The following is a 22,533-nucleotide window of genomic DNA, read 5'->3' on the forward strand; positions in this document are numbered from 1 at the left end:
GTTGGAAATAATAATAATAATAATAATAATAATAATAATAATAATAATAATAATAATAATAATAATAATAATAATAATGTGAAAATGTTATTTTTTTTCACAGTATATTTACAACTTAACAATTATATACACTAGCATCTTATTGGGGGCACTTTTATATATGTCTTACAAACCACTTCTTCTTTTCCTTTCCCAAAAGAAATTAATTTTAATAGTGATACTATATAATCAAATTATTTTGATAACTAAATTTAATTTTAATAAATTAAGGATTAATAAAAAAAAAAAAGAAAAAAAGAGACATAAAAAAATTTAATTAAACTTAGTTACAAGAATAACTCATTCAGCACTACAAGAAAAAAGGCCTATGGCCACGCTTTTTTTTTGCTACGCTTTAAAAGCGTGGCCAAAAGTGGTCAATGGCCACGCTTTTATATGGGTGGCGATTAATTAGAGATTTGGCCACGTTTTTTCTTGCTACGCTTAAAAAGCGTGGCGAAAGGGGTCTATAGCTACGCTTTTATGAGGGTGGCAATTGATTCGAGATTTGGCCACTTTTTTTTTGCTACGCTTAAAAAGCGTAGCCATAGAGAGAAACCGGCACGCTTTTGAAGCGTAGCGACAGAATTTTATTATTGTAGCGCTTTTAAAGTGTAGCTGTTTCTACAAGTCTTTTGGCACGCTTCAAAAGCGTGGCCAAAAGGTTCCCAAAAAAAGTTTCAAAGAACTCGCGCGCGCTTACTCCTAAAGACCTAAACTCTTTCAGATAACCCTTCAATTTGCCTCAGCCCTAACTCATTCAAAGACCCCTAAGCTCTTTCAGAGAACTCCTTCTTCGAACAGTAACCCGTTCAAAGAACCCAAACCCTAACAGTCTCTTCATTGTGCCTCACCCTCACCCTCACCCTCCGCTCACTTGCCGTCGTAAATCCTCTGTCGATGCTCCCTCCGCTGCCGCTCCCTTCCGTCGCTGCTAACCCCTAACCCCTCTGCTGCAGCTCTCTCTGGCACTGATCCCTTCCTCGTGCAGCGGCCTTTCCATCGATGCTTCATTGCTGGTTTTAAGAGCAGGTAAACCCTAAATCATTATCAGTGGTGATTAGTGAGTGAGGATTTGCGAGTTGGTGACGAGTTACTGAGTTAGGTTTTGAAAATTCGCTCATCCATGGCTCGGAGCTTGTCTCGTTCGCGTTCACCTTCCCACAGAAGAAGATACTCTCGTTCCCCTGGTTCTCACCGTCATGCTCACTCTCACTCTCGAAGGGATCGAACATCCTCAAGGTCCTCTATCAATCTTCTTCTTCTGCAATTCCATTTCCAATCTCTTGGTTTCTGTTTCAATTCTGCTTTTGAATCATGGGATTAGTTCCGAATTTTCAGGAGAAGAAGTCGATTCCCTAGCCACAGGCGCCGCAGAAGCAGAACGCGGTCACCGTCTTCGCCAAGGCGCCGCACAAGGCACAAAAGCAGAAGCACTTCCTCGCCCTCTCCTCCTCCTCCTATATCGCGCAATCCCTGTTTCAGTTGCGAACCATCACAAGCTCAGAAAAGACGAAGAAGAAAAGAGAAGGTAACTGATTTTTGTTATTTATCCCTTCATTTATTTATCTATTTTGTAGTTTGTGTTCGTGATTTTGTTCCTGAATTGGTTGATAATTTAGTGTGTAATGTTGGTGAGAAAATGTGAAACGAAGAGAATTCTAGGTAGATCTTTTGGAATGAATTTCCTTCTTCTCTGAGGGTAAGTGATGCCAATTTGAAAATGCAACAGGTTAATTTCATTCTTTGCTACTAGCTTTTCTGAAGGAAGCTACTGCCTTGTCCAACTTGTTTAATAGGATGAAACAATTGCTGCGCATTTATCTACTGTCCCACTTCAAACATTTTCGATTATGCCAAGCTTATTCCTTGTTGTGCATGTTAATTACCTTGACTTTTATTCCATTGCTTTACTTTCAGTTTTCTCCTTCTAATATATACCATATTTCCTCCTATTTTTGTATGAACGGCATGCAAATAATGTGTTTCTTTTTGATAAATAATTTTGATCAAATAATGCAGGGTTTCTTCTATAAAGACTGCTGAACCTACTGTTAATGGTATGAATTTGTTGTTTTTAATTATAATTTTTGATCAAATATGAAGTGTGTAGTTGAGTTGCTTAATTTCATTAGATAGAGAAACATTCTTGTGCCTCTTTATTCAATAGCTTTTGAGAGCTATGATGGTTCATGATATGGTGATATTCAGAACCTTTGTGATAAAGATTTTTAGAGTTTGATCCTTATTGTCCCAATCCTAAAATTGTATTTTAGCACAATATATGGGTAGACATCTGCATTGTCCATGCAATAAGCCCAAAATAAGTGGTTGTGAGGGGCATGCATATTAGATATACAAGTATTTACATGCCTCTACTGAACAACTTCAGTTTTTAGAAAAGTTGCTTCAATGATAATTTTTACTAGTTTGAATGAATTGATATAGGTATTTGATTACAGGCTTATGATAGTTGTAAGTTCTATTAGGCATTGAAAAAATTTGGTTTGGTTTTCGTTGTATAGGTGGAACTCATGCAATTCAAGAAATTCCAACAGGATTGGACTTGAAGAGTTATTCAGAAACCCCCATATCACCATCAAAGTTGTTTGAAGTAGTGCTGATGACCTGCAGACACTCAACAAAAATCTTCAATCGGTAATTGATGCTTCTTCGAAAAATTCATGCTGTGTTCTGTGTTTACTCTATGCTGAGATTGAACTGGAGCTGTTGCATTGCCTTTAACTTGACCAGAAAAAGATATGAACTCTGAATGAAATGAATTATATTCACTGTTCAATGATTCAACTCAATCAGTTCCCGCGTTCATTTTTGTTGACTTGTTAACTTTCATTGATGCAGATTAAGAAATCGCCTTGCTTGGATGCAAAATTATCAGACATATGCCACTGGCACATCAGCTGCACCAACCTATCTCCCTGCTCTCCAGTTCACCAATAAAGAGCCAAAAGGAAATGTGCATGAATTCAACCTCATTGATGGTGGTGTTTGTGCCAATAATTCGGTATATATTATTATTATTATTAGAGTTTATTTAATTTTAATATACTGATTTTGTAAAAAATTTTATATGGTCATCTATTTAGATTTTAATATTGTCCCCACAACCAAAAGAACGAGATAAAAATCTGAACTGGGAAGTTAACTCTTGTGTATAGTGGTTATTGTCTTGGCTCATAATCATTGATATTATTTTGACTTGTGCAAATTTGTTGTACTATTAAATTTATGCAGGTTATGCCCCAGCCAAGAATGACTTTCTATTTGAGAAGGTTTGTTTCCAGAAATGGTAAGGGTGGGGGAAGTCAATTCTTGAGGATTTTTCAGTGTTAGGTTGTCCCACTATTTTATTGCACAGATGTGTGGAAGGGCAGGGCGACCACCATTTGATGATACAGGCTTGGTTATAATCATGACAAGGAGAGAAACGGTGAACCGAGCTACATTTGCATGCATTTTTTACTGTCCTCCTTCTCTTAATCCTTTGAGTGATCACTTCTCTGTGTTATTGTCCTATATAATGCTTTTTTCACTTTTACTCTCCCAAAATTCAATTTACTCTTTTTATTTCAGGTTCATTTGTATGAGAATCTCTTAAATGGATGTGAAGTAGTGGAATCACAGTAAGGCTGCCTCTTTCTAAGTTGAAGAAGGATATGATGGCCATGTTGATCCTGTTATGTAAACACGCTACATTTACGGTGGTTTCTCATTATGATATTTTCTTCAAATAGATTGCTTCCATGTGTGACGGAACATTTACTTGCGAAAATAGTTCAACTGACAGTAACTGATATTACAAAAGCAATTGAGTGGTTGCAATGCTCATACTTGTATGTTAGAATGAAAAAGGTATGTAATTAAGAATGTCTTTCAGATTTACGATTGAGTTTCTCCAATTTGGTCTGATGAAAATTTTTATCTGCAAGCAGAACCCTGAGAACTATTCAATTAAGAAAGGAATTTCTGGTGATCGTTTAGTGAAGCATGTTCAAGGTGCAATTGTTGTCCTACAGTTGAGCTTATAACTTTCTATTTTTATCCCTCTCTTTCTCCAAGGTTTTTGTTTTCCTCCTATTTCCCTTCATTAATTATTGAAGCTATGTTATGTTAGATATTTGTGTTAAGAAAGTTAACGAGTTATCTCAGCATCAAATGGTAGAGATTGATGAAGATGGTTTCCTCTTGAGCCCATTAGGTATGTTATCTTCAAGTATAATTTATTATCATGCTATATTTACAGAAATTAGAATCCAAACTGGTTGCTGATATTTCCTTTTCTACTGCAGATCCTGGGAGGCTAATGACAGTATTATTTGAGATTTGATACTATGAAACAGATAATGAGGACACCTGAAAACTGCTGTCTAGAAGATGCACTTCATGTTATTTGCTCTGCAGAAGAAATTGCTTGTGCGGATATTCTCATTAACTGTTTTAGTGTCTAATGCAAATATGTTTCTTCATTAAGTATTGATATAGTGTTGTACCCGTAAAATGAAGGGATACAGCTAAGACGCAATGAGAAGAACTTTTGTCATTTGTTGCTGGATAATTTTAAGGCTGGGAGTATGTCCCATAGTTTTATCATGATTCTCCATAGAGCTTTGATTTCTTGTATGAATAGAGCTTTGTCTAGTCATTGTTTCATTCAAAAGCAAGCTTATTCTAATGAAAACCAACAAGTTTAGTCTCTCTCTCTCTCTCTCTCTCTCTCTCTCTCTCTCTCTCTCTCTCTCTCTCTCTCAGCGTAGCCATATAAACCTCTATTGGCACGCTTTAAAAGCGTAGCCATAATGTACAGTAGCATAAACAGCCACGCTTTAAAAGTGTAGCTGTATCTCACAGCTATTGGCACGCTTTAAAAGCGTAGTCATATCTCTTGCTATTGGCACGCTTTTAAAGCGTAGCCATATGGTATGTTATTGGCACGCTTTAAAAGCGTAGCCATATCTTGCTATTGGCACGCTTTAAAAGTGTAGCCATATTTGACACATTTGGCCACGCTTTTAAAGTATGGCGATCTTTAAAAATGTGGCAAAAAAAAAAGCGTGGCGATAGGTCACCAAAAGCGTAGCGATAGAGCAACCGACACCCTTGCAGTTGTGACCCTTTCAAAAGCGTGCCGGTAGCTCAAAAAGCGTGGCAAAAAATTATCGCTACGCTTTTTTGGACTTTTCGCCACGCTTTAAAAGCGTAGCAAAAAGCTTGTTTTCTTGTAGTGCAGCCAGCATTAGCATTAGCATTTCTCTAATTTGCATGTGCATAATTTCACCTTACCATCAGTTAAGGAGAAAGAGCTATAACCGTTAATATATAGGGTTAAGTACGATTTTGGTTCCTAATGTAGAGATCGAAAATTTATTTTGTTTTTTGTCTCTTTTTGGCTATAAAATGGTCCCAAAAGTTTAATTTAATTTTAAAATCGTCCTTTAGACGAAAATATCATTCCCTCTTCTTCCCCAAAATCAACCAGAAATAGAGGCGCAAAGGCACAAACAAAAACAAAAATAGAAACGGAAAGTAGAAGCAAAAAGCAGAAGCAGAATCAACAACAACGTAACAATAACAATGGATAATAGAATTAGAGCAACAACAAAAGCAGAATCAGAAGCAAAAGCAAAAACAAAAGCAGACAGAAGTAGAAAGCAAAAACAGAAGCAACACCAATGAAACAACAACAACCAGACCAGAATAACAACAACAACAATGGATCATGTATACAATTAACCATTTTCTAAAATCCAGTAACAGAAAATCAATATCCAGCTAAACTAATCCATAATCAAACCAAAAACAGAAATTGAAAGTAAAATGATAACCTGAATTATGAAAATAGAAAACAGAAAATGTTCTTCTTCTTCTTCTTCTTCAATGAAATCAGAAACAAAAACAGAAGAAATAGAAGTGAAACAGTATCGTCTTCTTCTTCAATGGAATCAAAAGCGTGAAACAAGTTTTCCATGGGCTCAAATTGTTCGCAGCGCCCAGCCCAAATCCACCGCCGAGACTCCGCAATCGCCGCCGCCGCCATCGTCTGCCTCTTCTTCCTCCCTTGCCGCCAGCGTCGCATCAGTCTCAGACCAGCTGCCTTCTTTAGATTCTTTGTCACCATAGGTCGTAGATGCCTCACCGCTGGTGGACAACAGGAGTGTATGTTGTGACAGCTCCTCGTCGGCGATGAGCTCTGGTTCGAGGGGGTTCGAGACAGGGAAGGAGAGAAGGAGAGGAAAGGGTCCCGGTGGCTCTGGGGTTAGCGCCAAGGGGAGAGGAGCAGCGACGGCGAGGAGCAGCGACGGTGGCCCTTCCCTTTCCCTTCCCCACCTTCCCTTTCCCCCTCTTCTGTCCCCTCTTTCCTTTCCTGAACCAGCGTGAATCCCTTCTCCTTTTCTCCTTTATTCAATGTTTTCATTTTTAGTTAGGAATATTTTTGGAATAAAAATTTTAAATTTGATAAAAAAAGGACAATTTTAAAATAAACTGGAATCTTCGAAATCATTTTGTAGCAAAAAAAAAAGTCAAAAATAAAATAAATTTTCGACCTCTACATTAGAAACCAAAATCGTACTTAACTCTTAATATATACTAGTATACTTTCTTTTACACTAATAACATTATAGAATTTGTTTTTGACAATGACAATAATGACAAAACCTAATCTATTCCAAAGGTCATTAATTATATATAATACTTACTAGCGTATAATGCATGTGTTTATTAGCTCACCTTTTATTTCTTAAATGTATATTAAAATATTATATTTGTAATTAGTCAAGATAAAAAACATTTTACAGTATAATTATAATATTTTATATTCAAATCTTAAAATTTGAAAATTATTTTTTATAAATGTGAAAAACATACATTTTAGAAGTAAAAAATATATGCGTATACAAAATATCAATCATTAAATTAGTTTAACTTATTTTTAATACATATTTTATATTTTAATATGTATTTTATATTAGTGGCCGATATTAATAATTGGGTTTAATGTATGTTTAACATAGTTGTTAGAATATTCATAGCATAATAAGGACAATTTATTTGTTATTATTGTTTAAAAAATATGATTTATACACCAAATATTCTTGACATATGTAAAAAAAACTAAAAATATAGTTATTATTAATTAATTTTTAATAACAAAAAAATAAAGAGAATATATTTTTAAATATTAAAAAATACTGATATTAAAACGGTATTTATTAATTATTATAAAGGATGTGAACGTGGGAAATTGTTGTCGTTTTATAAATTTATATAGAATATATAAATATAAAAGGTAATACAAATACCTAATTGTAGGGTGATACAATAATGTCAATATGATTGTCAATACTACAAACACATGGTAAAACTGTGACTATAACTAAATTAATCTCGCTACAAAGCCAAAGTACCATACTCCGATTTATTTAACCCGCTTCATTTTGTTCTTTCTCCCTTTTGAGTTTTGAAGAAATGTAAATTGGTATGTAGAGAAGTAGAGAACAGCCAAAATAAACACATGATGAGATCCATGGTCATGGGCATATTAAAAATGTGCTACACCTAACATAATAAATGGTCGGGGGGAATTGGCTTTATTATTATCACCAGAACAATGGGATCCACGTACAAATTAAGGGTAATAAGGGTTTTGTGTTTGTCTGTTTTCTTTCATGTATGCTCTGAATTTTTGGCGTAGCAGGTGCAAGCTAGCTAAGCTAGTTTCAAGTTGTATTATGAATGAAGCACATTCTATTTGGCATTCACACAATCACACCTTTTATGGAGGGTCTACACAGGACAGTGTTGTCTCCTGCTGCACACATATTTTGCTATGTCCAAAATTGGAATCAATGCCCTCCTAATCACATGCTTTTAATACTAAGTTATATTATTATGTGTGTGGTTTTTTAATTTTTAGATATAATCATATTTTTTTTAGTTTAAAATTTTGGAATAATTAATTTTATTATATTGTTAGAATATATTATGAATAATTAGCTTTTATTAGAATTATTTAGTAAATTTAAATATTTATTATAGGATATTATATCTTTATTATTTCGATTCTCTTAGCACCTATAAATACCTTTTTATATTGTATCGTTCCATACAACTTAAATATACACAAATTTTTTTCTCTACCGTTCTCTCTTACCTTTCTAACATGGTATCAAAGTCATGATGTCCTCCTTAAAAATGATAGATTATTTTTTTTCTAGTAATAAAATTACTACATTTTTCATACTTTTTTCAGTGCCATTTTTTCCCTTTTCTTTTTTCAATGCTTTGATGTTTTCTCACCTCACCGATTAGCTCATTAATTCACTACTTATTTATTCTCATGGAGAAATCATATGTTTTTCGTCAGCTTCCGATAGTTTGCCATTTCTTCACACTTTGTTACTTTTTAGTAGTTTTCCGACAGTTCGCCATTTTTTAAGCAGTTTTTCAGCAATTGGCCATTCTTGCGGTAGTTTCGTCTGCGCTTTCCTTACGGCAATTCCGTGTGCGTTCCCTTTCAACAATTTCGTCTGCGCTTTTCTTGCGATAGTTTCGTCTGCGCTTTGCTTGTGGCAGTTCCGTCTGCGCTTCCTTGAAGTAGTTCCGTGTGCTCTTCCTTCCGATAATTTCGTCTGCGTTTCTTTGTGGCAGTTCCGTCTGCACTTTCTTCCGGCAGTTCCGTCTGCGCTTTATTCCGACAGTTCTGTCTGCATCCGTTAGTTCTATCAATTTATGCAGTTTTTTTCTTTATTTCATTATTTTAAATAAGTTTCAAACTCAAGTTGTCACTTGAGTTTTAAAGGGGATGTTAGAATATATTATAATCAAATAGCTTTCATTAGAATTATTTAGTATATTTGAATATTTATTATAAAATATTATATTTTTATTATTTCGATTTTTTTAGAACTATAAATACCGTTTTATATTGTATCATTCCAAACAACTTAAATAGACACAAATTCTTTTTCAATAACTCTCTCTTATCCTTTTTAACATATATAATATTAAAAATTTTTATAATCAAAAGTCTAAATTTTAATATTATTAACAAAAAAACAAAATTAGAATTGTTTTTTAATGGCTAAATTCTTTGAGATATAGTTCGTCGTCCTCAACACTATAGTATATAATTTTTTGGAGCTAGATGAGATACACATTTGGATATCCAAGATCTGAGCGTGGATAATTTTAAAAGGCATTCTGACACTGAAGTTAATATATATGAATTTTTATGGGAATATTTTCTAGAAATTTAGAACTTACTTTCCTTCTTTTACATAGATCTTTCTATAAGTAAGAGTACTATCATGCCATTATAATTCGGTTATCAGTTAGGTATTAAGTATAATTATAAAAAAAAATCATTGTAATTGCAACCAGGGACGGATTCAGAAATGATATTATGGGGGCCAATAACACATATAATATTAAAAATTATGTAAAAAAAATTATATAATATAAGATGTATTATAAAAATATACGGATAGAGAATATATTTTAAAGTAAAAAAAATATGTGTATACTTTTTACTAACGAAGTGGTCGATTCTTCGTATCATAAAATTCACCAATAATAAAATTTGTGTCAAAATTTTCAATAATTTTCTTTTTAATATAATTAAAAAATAATTAGCAAGAAATTATCTTTTATTTTGTTTCTAAGTTATTTTTCACAATATTCATAGTTGAAAAAGATCTCTTAATTGTAGCAGTTGAAATAGAGAGAATTAATACCAAACGAATAAAAAAATGGCCACAAAAAAAAAGAATTCACTTTATAAGATTTAAAAATTTTTATTTAATTAAAAAATATTAGTAATAATATCTTTTTCAGATTTTTTTAATATTATTACTTATTTTTTAGATATTAAAAATTATTAATATTTAAATTAGACTGAACTTTTATTTATATTAGACTAAATACTAAATATTTTTTTTAAAAAAATTAAATTATACATAATAACTTATTACTATTAAAAAAAGTTGGAGGGGGACCGAGGCCGCCACTCGCCCCCTTGTGTCCGTCCCTGATTGCAACCAAGCTATAACGTTAAAGTTTGTCCGTTTATAATCTGAATTCATTATTCAGCCAAGTTATATAACATACGGATCAAATATAATACAAATTAAAAAATTATCCAAAATTTATTACTAAATTATATTACTGTGTGTTTTTTTTAGAAATATAAAAATTTATGTATTTCTTCGTATTTAAATTTTTTAGACAAGTGTTTTCAACTTTTCATGATAATTTTAACCGTTTTAGCATAAGAAAAAAACCTTATACAAAATTTACTATTAAGTATTAAGTCATATTATTGCATTTTTTTTGGTTAAAAATTTAAGAAATTTATGTGTCTCTTCATGCTTAAATATTTTTTGTTTTCGGACAAACAAATGATTTCATCATAGTTTTAACCAATTTATGAAGAAATAAAAGAATAAAAGAATAAAATTATTAAAAAGAAACCTAAAAATGATACCAGTTGCGCATCCGGGGAATCGAACCCCGGTCAGTACCGTGGGAGGGTACTATGATACCACTACACCAGATGCGCTTGATGTCCTTGGTTCAGATAGATTTTATTAAGATTAAATTTGTATCTCTTGTTTTGGAATTGAAAATAATAGATGTTTTATTTGTGTAATAATATTAATATGAGATAAACATTTAATATTTTCTTCTATATAACTAGAAGATACGATCTTATTTATAAGTTATTTCAAACATGAAATTATAAATTTGATTTTTATAAACTACAAAAAAATTTATACTGATGACATCCAAACATAAATTTTTATATTTTTATTTGTCTATTATTATGTAATACAAAGTTTTTTCATACCGTGACAAATAAATATTAAAGAGTATGGTCCGTTACTGAAGCTAAGCTATAAGATTCGTCATTAAAGATGAATATACTTCGATTTTTATTATACGATGATCCACAATTTAATTTAGTTTTATTTAACTTAATTTTGAGTTTGTAAAAGACAAATTTAATTACATCATTGCTGATTTAATAATGACCAAATGGTTATAACATTAATGTTATCATCACTCTGATACTTACATAAGTCATCTTTTATCTCTCAAATAAAAAAAAAAAACCATCAAATTCTAAAAGTTATATCTCATCTTTTATATTTCTATATTCTTATTTCTAATATTCTATATTCATAAGATTATCATATCTTTAAAATATTTATTAATTAATTTTTAACTAAAAACTCTTAAATTAAATTATAACTCAAAATTACCATTTAACCTTATATTTTCTTTTAAGAGCTATATGCATAAAAAAATATTAACACTAGAATACAGTAATATGTAACTTAATATAGATAAATGAGAATCTGTATTTTTTAATTATTTATTTTGAGTTCAATATTTACTAAAAAATAGGAATGCATCATTTTGTGTCTCTATAATATTGAGAGGTTAGTCATTAAGCTTTCGGCATAATGTATATCTGATTAGAAAAAAAAAAAGAATACAGTGATAATACTATCCTATAACTTACATTCCTGACAAAAACCGTTCATCTATTCCAAAATACACCATGCCCCATTGCCTCTTATAGAATCATATGAAAATGCAAGCAGAATCTTATTAATTCTTTATATTTATGTGTGTGATCATTTCTATATAATATTTGCATTCTGTCTTCACTTATTCGATTATAATTTAATTCTTAAAGACGAGATGGACTCAAAAGTGAGATAGTTATAGTTTTACACTAATACTAATAAAAAAATAAATAAGATTAAAAGAAGACTAATATAATATTACATAGTCAGAGCAGTAGTAGAGAGTGAGAGCGGAGTTTTAGTTAAAAGGTTCGGAATACTATAACTTAACACCGAATAGTGTATGCTAACACTTGAAGGAAAGAAAGCTTAGCTTAGCTCTTTCGATCTATTACGCTACCTTTCTCCCTTTCAATTCTCAAATCTCATTCTCTGAGATTTGAGCTTTCTTCTCTCCTTTTCTTTTTCTTTTTCTCTCTGAATTTTCAGTTCCTCGTAAGTCGCAGCCATGATTTCCTCAAGCAAACTCAAATCCGTTGATTTCTACAGGTAAGGATCTCATTCATCATTTTAGTTTTTGTTTTTCTCATTTCGTTTATCCGCATTATTGCATTTCGCGTTTGAGCATCACCAGGTTCATGTTATGTCGACGTGAATGCATCGTTTCGTGTTGTTCGAGTTTCAATCTTCGGTTACAATGCCGTCAATTTTACCGATTTGATCGCAAATACGTGAATGTGAATTCCTTGAGATTTTCGTTATAATCCATTGGTGCTGGTTTTAAGCTTCTAATGCAAGGGTTTGGTAGTGTGTTTGTGTTTTAGCTTGTAGTTGTAATTTGGAATGTTGTTCGTTGCATTTTAAAGCTCCGTTGAGTGTGATTCTTGCGAGATGAACTGAAGAGAATGAGGATGTGGTGTTTGTTCTGTTTCTGTGTTTACATGCAAAAATGGAAGGCACAAATATATAAGTGAATGAAGGATTTAACTTTGATTCACTTCACTTCAGCGTGTGCTGTTTACTATCGTCAATTCGTGATTTGGCACTTTCTTGTAATTGAAAATCTCAGAAGTTTTTAACCGACAATTTATATATGAAGTGTAAAAACGGTAAAAGAAATGGTGGTGTGTTATATAAGTCTCAATGAGTGGTTTAAAATTTTAATAATAATCGTAATTTATGATTTGTGGATGCAAATGTGACATTTTCTTTTAGCTGATATGTAAATTACTCCAATGTCTCTATTCTGTCTACAGAAAAATCCCTAGAGATTTAACTGAGGCATCACTATCTGGAGCGGGGTTATCCATAGTAGCAGCTCTTTCCATGATCTTTTTATTTGGAATGGTCAGTGGTTTTACAATTCCAGCTCAGGTCTTTGAAATGTTTAGTAAACGTGTTATGTATGCATGATTGCACATGTTGATTGTGTTCTCAATTGATATTTAGGTCCTATGCTTCACAATTTGGTTTTGAAAAGTTTGATCTTGGAATTGGTGTTTGATGTACATCATGCAACCTTCATGCAGGAACTCAGTAATTATTTGTCTTTCAGCACCACTACATCTGTGATTGTTGACAAGAGTTCTGACGGGGAGTTTTTACGTATAGATTTCAATATCAGGTAGAAGCCTAAATAGGTATTTTCTATCTTTGTTATAATATATGATGTTTCTCTAAGGCATTTGCTCGAGTCTGTGTATACTATTGGTGGCTTCATGGTTTTCTTCACCTAAGCTTGGTATTCTGCAAAGAACTTGGGATTGTGTCTTGTGTCAGCATGTATTTGTAAACTGTACTTTTCATATTAACAACACTCCTTTCTTTCTCGTCAATTCACTTTGAAATTAGGGAGTGTGGATGTGTGATGGAGGTGTTGAAGGACTGGTTTTTCCAATTTATATTTTATGTATAATGAATGATTGTGAGATTGGTATTAATCAGGGATGGCCAACATGATAGTGTCTTGTGATTTTTCTCTTTCAGTTCATTTACCAACTGTTATTCTGTTTTTCTGAGTATGTTCAGTTAATCCCATAGCCATTTATCCTTTTTGCTGTCTATCACTTCTTGCTGATTGCTCCAAATTATCTTGCAGTTTTCCTGCACTTTCATGCGAGTTTGCATCAGTTGATGTGAGTGATGTGCTGGGAACAGTAAGTTTCTATTCCATTTTTCAGTCTGATCATTTCTAGCAAAACATATTTGTGATTGTGATTTTAGAAGTTTTTCTTTGGGTTTTGAGTACTTGAATGCATCATAGACTCTCTACATGGACCATAGTGTGGGTTCAGGTGCAGCACAAGAAACATCAATATGTCTATTTATCTATTATTTTCATTTGAAGTCATAAAATCTTTAAATTAGCTCAAGTAGACCTATTAATGGAGATATTGTTTAAAACTAAGTGACCAGGTGAAGCCTAAACGTGAGGAACCTATTAATTCAATACTTTTTACTATATTGTGAATTCATACCATAAGAAACCTCTAGTTAACGGCTAGATAATGTCATAATGGTATTTATTTGTCCTTCTAGATTTCCTATATTGTTTTATTCATTAGTACTCTTCCAAAATTGTGCGTGATGTACTTATCATAATTGTCTCTGAAGTGTAAAATCAGGATACTAAAACATAAATAAGTACTTGAAGTAGACTAATTTTATGTTTGCATTATTCTTTATATTAATTATTAATATAAAATGTTCATTTTCTCATGCATGTTATGATTTACTATGATATCATACCATATCATAGGTTACTTTTATCCCTTGTCCTTAATTTGTGACCTCTTGTTTTCAGAACAGACTGAATATAACAAAAACAGTTCGCAAGTTTTCTATTGATACAAATTTAAGACCCACTGGGGCTGAATTTCATTCAGGGACAACTGCAAACATCATTAAACATGATGAGCTAGTAGAGGAAGAATCAGTTGAAGGTTCTCTTACACTTACATCACGCAATTTTGATAAATATTCTCGTCTGTAAGTGGGTCAATTATGTGATTCATTCATTTGGTTTTTATGTGTTTAAGCTGAGTATGAGTTGAATAGTTCTTTTTCCAGATGCATTTACACAATTTTGGAAAATTTTTTGTCAGGTTTCCAATTACAGTTGTAAATTTTTATGCTCCTTGGTGTTACTGGAGTCAACGCTTGGTAATTATTTTACCTTAGTTTCTGATTTCTTCCTCAATTCAGAAAATAGGATGGTTCTTGGCATCTTTTTTTTTCCCCTTCATGTTATTTTCTAAATAGATCTTATTTACTGCTTATATATCAACAATTTCTCATTATTCCCTAAAAGCAAAAAAATTAAGTACCGAGTAGCATTGGTAAAGGCTGATTTGAGCGTCTAGTTTAACCTCACCAGCATTTATTTATATATCAGTAATGACTAATGTGATGTCATGATTCAGAAGATTGAATGATATGGCATGCAGGGGTAAGATCTACTTAACATGTGCCCACGTTAGTTGGCTATTTACTTAGCCATGATGAGAAATTATGAAGAAGTTCTTCCATTTAATAATTGGTAGTTTATATATATATATATGACACTTTCATCTCTTTCCCCTCAGAAACCTTCATGGGAGAAAGCAGCTAAAATAATAAAAGAGAGGTACTTTATCTTTTAATGTGCTGTTCTCACTTCCTAGAATTTATACTTTAGAAGTCGTACTCTTATTTATCTTTTCTATAACTACAAGTTACCTTAACATCATTTTACAAATTCAATATCCGTTATGTACAATTACATTTGTATGCAGATATGATCCAGAGATCGATGGCCGTATTGTTTTGGGGAAGGTAGATTGCACGGAAGAAGGAGATTTATGCCGGAGGTACTATTAAAATTCAAAACTTTTCTTGCTTTTGTTCCCCTTCAAAAACAAAGATTCAGCTAATTTACTTATCTCCTTCTACAATCTTTCTCTTTTCTTAATTTGTAATTTAGTTATCTCCTTGTTCACAAGATGGACATGAACTTTTATACTTATACTTTTTCAAGTTGAATATGAATTTGAAATACATGTTCTTTATTGTAATGTGATTTTTTCTTATGTCATTTTTGTTAGTTTTTGTGTTTCTGTAATTTCATTTGGCATCCTCATGTTTACGTTTTGCCATTCAACCATATTTTTCATCAAATGCAGCCATCACATACAAGGGTATCCATCAATTCGTATCTTCCGTAAAGGAAGTGATATCAGGTAATAATACAAATATTTTTTTTTATTCAGTTTTTGAGCAATAATAAGTAGCTTATCTCTGTATCCCTTTAGATATTATGTACCTTTTATGGTGCTTGTTTATTTTCTAGATATTGCATTTCCCATGGATATGATATTACTGTTTTGGTGCCTCTAAAAGATTATCAGAGTGGTCCTAAAACTCTGTTTAGAATGGGAGAAATGATGAAAGGCTGAGAGTAATGACAGAAGCAGTAAGAAAATGTAAGGTTGCAAGTGTTAGTGTAGATCGATTTAACATTGAAAGAAGGCTCTTAGGGGATGTGTGTCCCGACACATGTAATGGTAAGGAAAACTTAGATGTTGAGGGGATTTTCATCCATCAACTTTCCAATTTTACATGTAGACAATTTCTATTCTATTTCAATATGTTGTTATCCCTCATTCCCTCGCACTTAAACCTATGTCAATTCATTTCTAACAAAATCTACATGATCAATATGCATATCTTTTTCTTTTTCTTCCTTCTTCCTTTTTTTTATGTGCATCCTACCTGAATATTGCAACTCTTTGGTCTGTGTCTCTGTGATTAGTTTTAGAGATTTTGGATTGAATATAAGTTTAAAAATATGCTTCCTATTTCAGAGATGACCATGGAGATCATGATCATGAGTCCTATTATGGAGATCGTGATACAGATAGCCTAGTCAAGGTACGTATTATATTTTCTTTTTCTAGTAAATTTGAATTAACTTCCTGTCTGGATGATGATTTGAAACGTAATTAAACATATCCATTGAAAAGTGAAACTTAGCTGATATAAAGTATTTCACTACAGACAATGGAGAAGTTAGTGGCTTCTCTCCCTGCAGAATCTCAGAAGCTAGGTTTGGAGGATAAATCCAATGGTACAGAGTACAGAAAAAGACCTGCACCTTTAGCTGGGGGATGTAGAATTGAAGGATATGTGCGTGTCAAAAAGGTAAACTCCCAGATGGCTAAAGCTAGCCTAACACAGTGATGTAAAGCAAAATTTGCTTCCTAGTTTTCACTTTTCAAATATGAGCATCATCTAGGATTTCTTACATTGCTTTCCAAATAACTGATGCTTTTGATTCCTTGCTTGTTTTTACACTTGTCTTTTTCGTCCATTGTATTCTTTTGTTTATATCAAAAGAAAAATAGTAAACTAAACTGGGAATTTGACCTATCTTTACTGAAAACATTATAGATTTTAATATTATGCTGAATGCAAGCTGTTTCCAACTCTGCAGGTTCCAGGAGATTTGGTTATATCAGCTAGATCTGATGCCCATTCTTTCGATGCTTCTCAAATGAACATGTCACATGTCGTACACCATCTATCTTTTGGACGGAAATTGTCACCTAGGGTTTTGAGTGATGTGAAGCGCTTGATACCTTATGTTGGTAGCAGCCATGAAAGGTTGAATGGCCGGTCATTCATCAATACGCGTGATTTAGGAGCAAATGTTACTGTAAGTTGATTCTAACTTGGCTTTCAACTTTCCTAATTTGAGCATTTAACATTTTATGCATGGCATCGACATATAGTACCTTAGACTCTAAATCGTTCATTAGAATATCAGTATATACCATACACCATTATGGAACATTGGCACGTAGCTTAGGGCTTTCCCCTTTCTCCTTCCCTCCCTTGGCTGTCAAGCAAGTCAAAAGGATGAAACCAGTTTAAGCAACAGTCTTAAATTTTCTAGTAAATAATTTTGATATGTTACAGGTGCTTCTGCAATCTGCAATGACCAGCACATAAATTGATGAGAGTTTTGCTCCCTATATATGTTGAAGTTGCATTCAGTAAAAGACCTCCTTATATTCTTAATCTTTGCAACTGTTAGTCTCACACTTTAAAATTTGTGAATTACTTGAAACTAAATTTGATCCGGCAATTATTTTTTTTCATATGTATCAGTAATACCTGTTTGAAGCACCCAAAGGCACAAATAGAATGAAAGCCACATGGAATGGAGGCAATAAATCCATTTAGAAGTCCCCTTATTAGTTTTTGGTTTCAATTAATCTAAAACAACTAATCAGTTACAACTGATACAATATCTTTCATCTGTTGATGCCTCTGTTCGTAGTAATTTCTTTCTGAATGAATGCTGATAACTAGAGAAAGATGAGTGTATTGCAGCTTTATTCAACCATACAATATATATCTGCAGATGGAGCATTACCTCCAGATAGTTAAAACAGAGGTGATTACTGGAAAAGATTATAAATTAGTTGAGGAGTATGAATACACAGCACACAGCAGTGTAGCACAGAGTGTACACATTCCTGTGGCAAAGTTCCATCTTGAGCTCTCCCCCATGCAGGTATTCGTATGGAGATTCATAGTTTTGACTTGAGCTTATTGCTTCCTTTTTAACCGGTAAATTATGTTTTTATGTGCAGGTCTTAGTAACAGAAAACCCGAAATCTTTTTCACATTTTATAACAAATGTCTGTGCTATCATTGGGGGTATTTTCACGGTTTGTATCAGTCTTCTCAGACAGAGGCTTTACACTTGTACTATTCACTAATTTTGTTGTTCACAGTCTTCTCTTTGGTTTCAGGTAGCTGGAATTTTGGACTCGATTCTGCACAACACTATTAGACTAATGAAAAAAGTTGAGCTTGGCAAAAACTTTTGATAGATAGTTCAAAGTTGTTATCTAGAGTAGGGCTTTTGATTTTGCTAAAGCCATTTTAACTAGGAGGCCTTTTAGCACATTGTTCTCTATAGATATGCTACAAAGGCATAGAAGTGTAACTTGAGTTGTTAATTCGGTCAAATGATCATTACAGGGATTGCGAGCTCCATAAATGTATCCTGGGCTTTCTATGTTTAAGGGTCGTGTCCTGGATTTCTGCTTACACCAAATTTTTTGTCCTTGTTCGTATGGTTGAGAAAAGACTCTTAGGATTAACATGTTACTTCATTCATTCATTTATTGTTTATTTCAATGTTCTGTTAAATTAAAGTAGTAAAGCCTTCATGGATCACCATTGCTCCAGTGTTTTCATACGAGCTCTTCCTTCAGCTTTCGGCAATTTGATGATCGGTTACAGGGTGATTCTCTGTTTATTCCTTTATTTCGTTCTTTCCTTTTTTCCTTTTGGCAGCAGAAGGGAGCATCATCATCAACATTGCAACTAAGGCATAACTTGGTGTCATCTGAGTTTGAATAAATTCACTACTATAATAGAACCATCTGGCATATTTACAGTGAATTATAAAATGGTTTTATTTCAAGTTCGACTTATTGAATATTCGTGTAGCATCAAGTATGAATCACACAAAAGGGTGAACATTGTCACCTTATTACCCATGTCCCACAAACAAATGCCAATGGCGTCCCCACTCAACGTAGAAGCAGCCATGGAAAATATGTAATATACATATGCCGAGGAAAAAAATAGAAAACTAAATGGCTCATATTCTCCACTTAGAATGATAAAACCAGAATAGAAGCCATGAGTGCTCCAAGAGAGCCAACAAAGCTGAGAAAGACTGAAGAAGCGGCATTAGGAGGAGGTTGGCTGACAGGAGCAGAAGTTGGGTTTGTCAACGAAGTCCCTGGTGGTGGAGGTGAAACTCCTTGCAGAGGAGGTGGAGTCCCCATAGTCCCGGTTGGTGTAGGTGGTGGAGCACCTACAGTCCCTGCTGGTGTTGGTGGTGGCGCACCGACAGTCCCTGTTGGTGGAGGAGCACCCACAGTTCCTGTTGGTGGTGTAGGGCCAACAGTCCCTGCTGTTGGTGGTGAAGGAGCAATTGACTCTGTTGAGAGAGTGGGCAATGGAGAAGGAGAAGGAGAAACAGCAGTGCCTGTTTGGTTGGTGTTTCTGTTGGTCCTGTCAGCCATCACAATCACCACTAGTTTCTCATTCTTGGCACAGTTGTCTTTGTTTCCGCTTATGAAATAGTGTGGCCCTGATTGCTTCAGCTTGATGACTGTATGGCCGTCAGAGAATTTTTCAGAAGATCCATCAGTGTTGCAGCTTGCATAGTCTTCACTACTTACTTGAAGCACCGAGTCTTGACCAGATTGGTAATTGAACACTGCAATTGGTATCAAATTGAATGTTGAACTATGTCAACGTACCATTTACTTATTACAAAGTTTCACTGTTCTAGCCATATTAGCTTTAGATGTAACACTGAAAGTATAGAGGTTCTTTATTTAAGAAGAGGAAGAAGGTGTTCTCTTTACATCCAATTCATACCATTATCCTTAGAGTAGTTGTGTTATTTGTTTACTTGAAATAGATGCTTATAGTTAGGAATTTGATGTCAGAGTGACGATTAAACTAAAATTTAAAAATGATAAAAATGAGTGTTAATATAGTATACAAAGAATTAAACGTTTAAATACGCATTTGTTTAAATAATACTACAACTATAACATAGAGTAAAATTATATATTTTCTAAGAAAACAATTACTTTCACTAATCATACTAAAAATATTTCATGTTATTTAGAGCCATATTATTTCAAATCTTCCCACTTCTATTCCATACCTTTGACAAAACCAATGATAACAATATATACCATGTGATTAAAATAAGAACTCACCTAGGGAGTCTCCTATTTGAAATCTGTTCTTTTCTGCCCATTGATTGTAAGAATTGGAATTGGGGTCACTTGGAACACTCCAACCCTTTTGACCCCCTACTACAAACTCATAAGCATTACCCTTGTTTACCAAGAGCAATAGACAGAACAATCCCAATAAGACATGACCCACTTCATTAGACCTTAAAACATTGGTAGTAGCCATTGTATAGGGTCAAGGAAGAATTGAGAAGATGCAATGGGGGTGCTGTTGCACTTGCAACAAAATAATGCTTACTATGTTGAAGCTAGAAGGGTGCAATAAACTGAAACATCATCAGGGTTTATGTAGGTATGAGAATAATGCATGTATACTTCACAAACTGTGGCTATGAAGGTTTTGTAACTTTTTCTTATTCTCCCTCTCTTGGGGTTTTCTTTGATTCTAGAGCAAAGCATAAGTTCTCTTGAATTGTTTGGACTCTTGAGTCTCTTTGAAGGTTGAATGTTCGGATTTCATTACAATAAACTTCGTGCTTGGATTTATGCTTTGCTTCGCTGCTATGAGTTTTTTTAAAATAAAAATTTAGGTGGTGGTTGTCTCAAGTCACATTCTTAACCTTAAAACCTGCAGTCTCATCATCACTAACTTTGAGGTCTAAAAAGCTTAAAATATTTCTAATACGATGCTTTTGTTCTGGTGAATGTGATTTGTGTCCATTCCATTTTAGTGCCACGCATGTATGTGGTATATTTTAATGAATTATTTTATATATTATGATGACTTGTTCGAGCAGTATATCAATTCCTACCTTTATGCTGAGAATCTGAGATATGGAAAAGAGTGACAAGGAAAGGAAAACGAAAGGAAAAGAAGAAAGTGATGCAAAGATTACCATTTATTTTGGTAGATAATTATATCTAATGGCGGAGCTTGAAACAAAATTTTGAAGGGGTCAAAATTTAACATAAAAATTTAATAATAATATTTATATTAAAATAAAATTTATGAATATAATTATTCTTTAATTTTGTTACTAATAAGATAATAAATAAATAATTCTACAGATAAAAAACAGAAAATAATTTATAATAGTACTCTTTTTCTTAAATATTAGTATTTCTCTTAAAAATACATTAATTTTTTAATTTTTTGTATCATTATTTTATATAAAAATTTAAATATATATCCTATAAAATTTGTAAAAAAAATTAGAAGAATAAATATTAAAATTTATAATATTTATTGAATTTTTTTATCATTTTATATAAATAAAATAATATCAATACTTATTGAATATTTTAAATATTTTTATCATATAAAAAATTAAATCAAATAAACAGTAAAATATAAAATAATATTAAATTAATTAAATAAAAAATACCTATTTTTTTATATTTGAACTCAAAGGTAGAAGGAGTATTACTTGTTGAATAGAGAACTGCGAAATGCGAATAGAGAAGCTGCTAGCAAAGCAGCGTGTTTTTTATAATGATAATTTTTATCTTTTATTTTGTTAGATGATTTTTTTTATTCTTATTTTTTTGTTAAATAACTTTTTTATTTGATTTGATTGTTAGATGATCTCTTTTTATGTTTATGTTTTTTTTGTTAGATAACTTTTTTATTTGATTTGATTTTATTTTTTAATTTTGATGTGTTGTGAAAGCCAACAAATCACAATCCAACAGGTTTTTAATGTTTAAAATTAAAAACTATTGTGCAATAAAAGCAAAATATTTAAGCCAACTAAACTATTTTTTATTTTTTGAAGAAGTACTACTAATTTTTTTATAACAAGTTGGGGGGACCATGGCCCCCCTTTGTCTTAACTAAGTTCCGTCCCTACTTATATCCTAAATATTAAATTTTAAATTCTAAATACTAATTCCAACTTCTAATAATTTAAAAATAAAATATTGGCAAAAAATATTAGATAATATTTAAAAGATTGTTAATTTCCTAATATTTTTTTGGTTAAAAATTGGATTTAATGTTTATTTATTAAAGAAAATAAGACTTTAAATACATTCCGTAAGATAAGCTATTTTTTAATTTAAGCAATAAATTAATTATGTTTCATTGTAATGTCCAATTTAGTCCTTAAAATTCCTAATTTGTTTCAGATTAATCCTCCACTTTTTAAAATGACCAAATAAATCTCCCA

General features: G+C 32.5%; 4 protein-coding genes and 1 non-coding gene across 12 annotated transcripts; 3 read left to right on the plus strand and 2 right to left on the minus strand.

The window, feature by feature from the left end:
• Positions 1–754: 754 nt before the first annotated feature.
• On the plus strand, positions 755–4,755 carry LOC112772316 (uncharacterized). Of its 8 annotated transcripts, none has more exons than XM_072225519.1 (11): positions 777–1,281; positions 1,381–1,570; positions 2,062–2,099; positions 2,565–2,697; positions 2,902–3,064; positions 3,295–3,490; positions 3,634–3,683; positions 3,795–3,912; positions 3,993–4,075; positions 4,175–4,258; positions 4,350–4,755. In XM_072225519.1, the coding sequence occupies exons 1-6, from the start codon at positions 1,242–1,244 to the stop codon at positions 3,391–3,393; spliced, it is 663 nt and encodes a 220-aa protein (XP_072081620.1). In that variant the 5' UTR covers positions 777–1,241; the 3' UTR covers positions 3,394–3,490; positions 3,634–3,683; positions 3,795–3,912; positions 3,993–4,075; positions 4,175–4,258; positions 4,350–4,755. The 8 variants fall into 8 exon arrangements, with proteins under 8 accessions (XP_025673019.1, XP_072081620.1, XP_072081618.1 ...); XM_072225517.1 differs by having other exon boundaries at positions 3,993–4,056; XM_072225515.1 differs by having other exon boundaries at positions 777–1,071; positions 1,145–1,281; positions 3,634–3,912; positions 3,993–4,056.
• Positions 3,419–4,387, plus strand: LOC140181254 (DExH-box ATP-dependent RNA helicase DExH17-like). The gene is made up of 6 exons (XM_072224780.1): positions 3,419–3,490; positions 3,634–3,683; positions 3,795–3,912; positions 3,993–4,056; positions 4,175–4,258; positions 4,350–4,387. Exons 1-6 carry the CDS (start codon positions 3,419–3,421, stop codon positions 4,385–4,387), a joined length of 426 nt encoding a protein of 141 aa, XP_072080881.1.
• Positions 4,756–10,544: 5,789 nt separating the features above from the next.
• On the minus strand, positions 10,545–10,615 carry TRNAG-CCC (transfer RNA glycine (anticodon CCC)). Its single transcript has one exon. It is a non-coding gene; the product is annotated as a tRNA-Gly (tRNA).
• Positions 10,616–11,931: 1,316 nt separating this feature from the next.
• Positions 11,932–18,768, plus strand: LOC112772210 (protein disulfide-isomerase 5-4). The gene is made up of 15 exons (XM_025817110.3): positions 11,932–12,137; positions 12,845–12,935; positions 13,118–13,212; positions 13,687–13,744; positions 14,392–14,576; positions 14,693–14,750; positions 15,173–15,213; positions 15,362–15,436; positions 15,749–15,805; positions 16,430–16,496; positions 16,623–16,766; positions 17,059–17,280; positions 17,992–18,144; positions 18,224–18,301; positions 18,386–18,768. The coding sequence occupies exons 1-15, from the start codon at positions 12,097–12,099 to the stop codon at positions 18,461–18,463; spliced, it is 1,443 nt and encodes a 480-aa protein (XP_025672895.1). The 5' UTR covers positions 11,932–12,096; the 3' UTR covers positions 18,464–18,768.
• A 264-nt stretch (positions 18,769–19,032) lies between these two features.
• Positions 19,033–20,738, minus strand: LOC112772211 (early nodulin-like protein 9). The gene is made up of 2 exons (XM_025817111.3): positions 20,387–20,738; positions 19,033–19,872 (listed from the first exon to the last, which is right to left on the minus strand). Exons 1-2 carry the CDS (start codon positions 20,589–20,591, stop codon positions 19,259–19,261), a joined length of 819 nt encoding a protein of 272 aa, XP_025672896.1. The 5' UTR covers positions 20,592–20,738; the 3' UTR covers positions 19,033–19,258.
• Positions 20,739–22,533: the final 1,795 nt, after the last annotated feature.

This window comes from Arachis hypogaea, chromosome 18, assembly GCF_003086295.3.
Source record: "Arachis hypogaea cultivar Tifrunner chromosome 18, arahy.Tifrunner.gnm2.J5K5, whole genome shotgun sequence".
In the NCBI taxonomy this organism is placed as follows: Eukaryota; Viridiplantae; Streptophyta; class Magnoliopsida; order Fabales; family Fabaceae; genus Arachis; species Arachis hypogaea.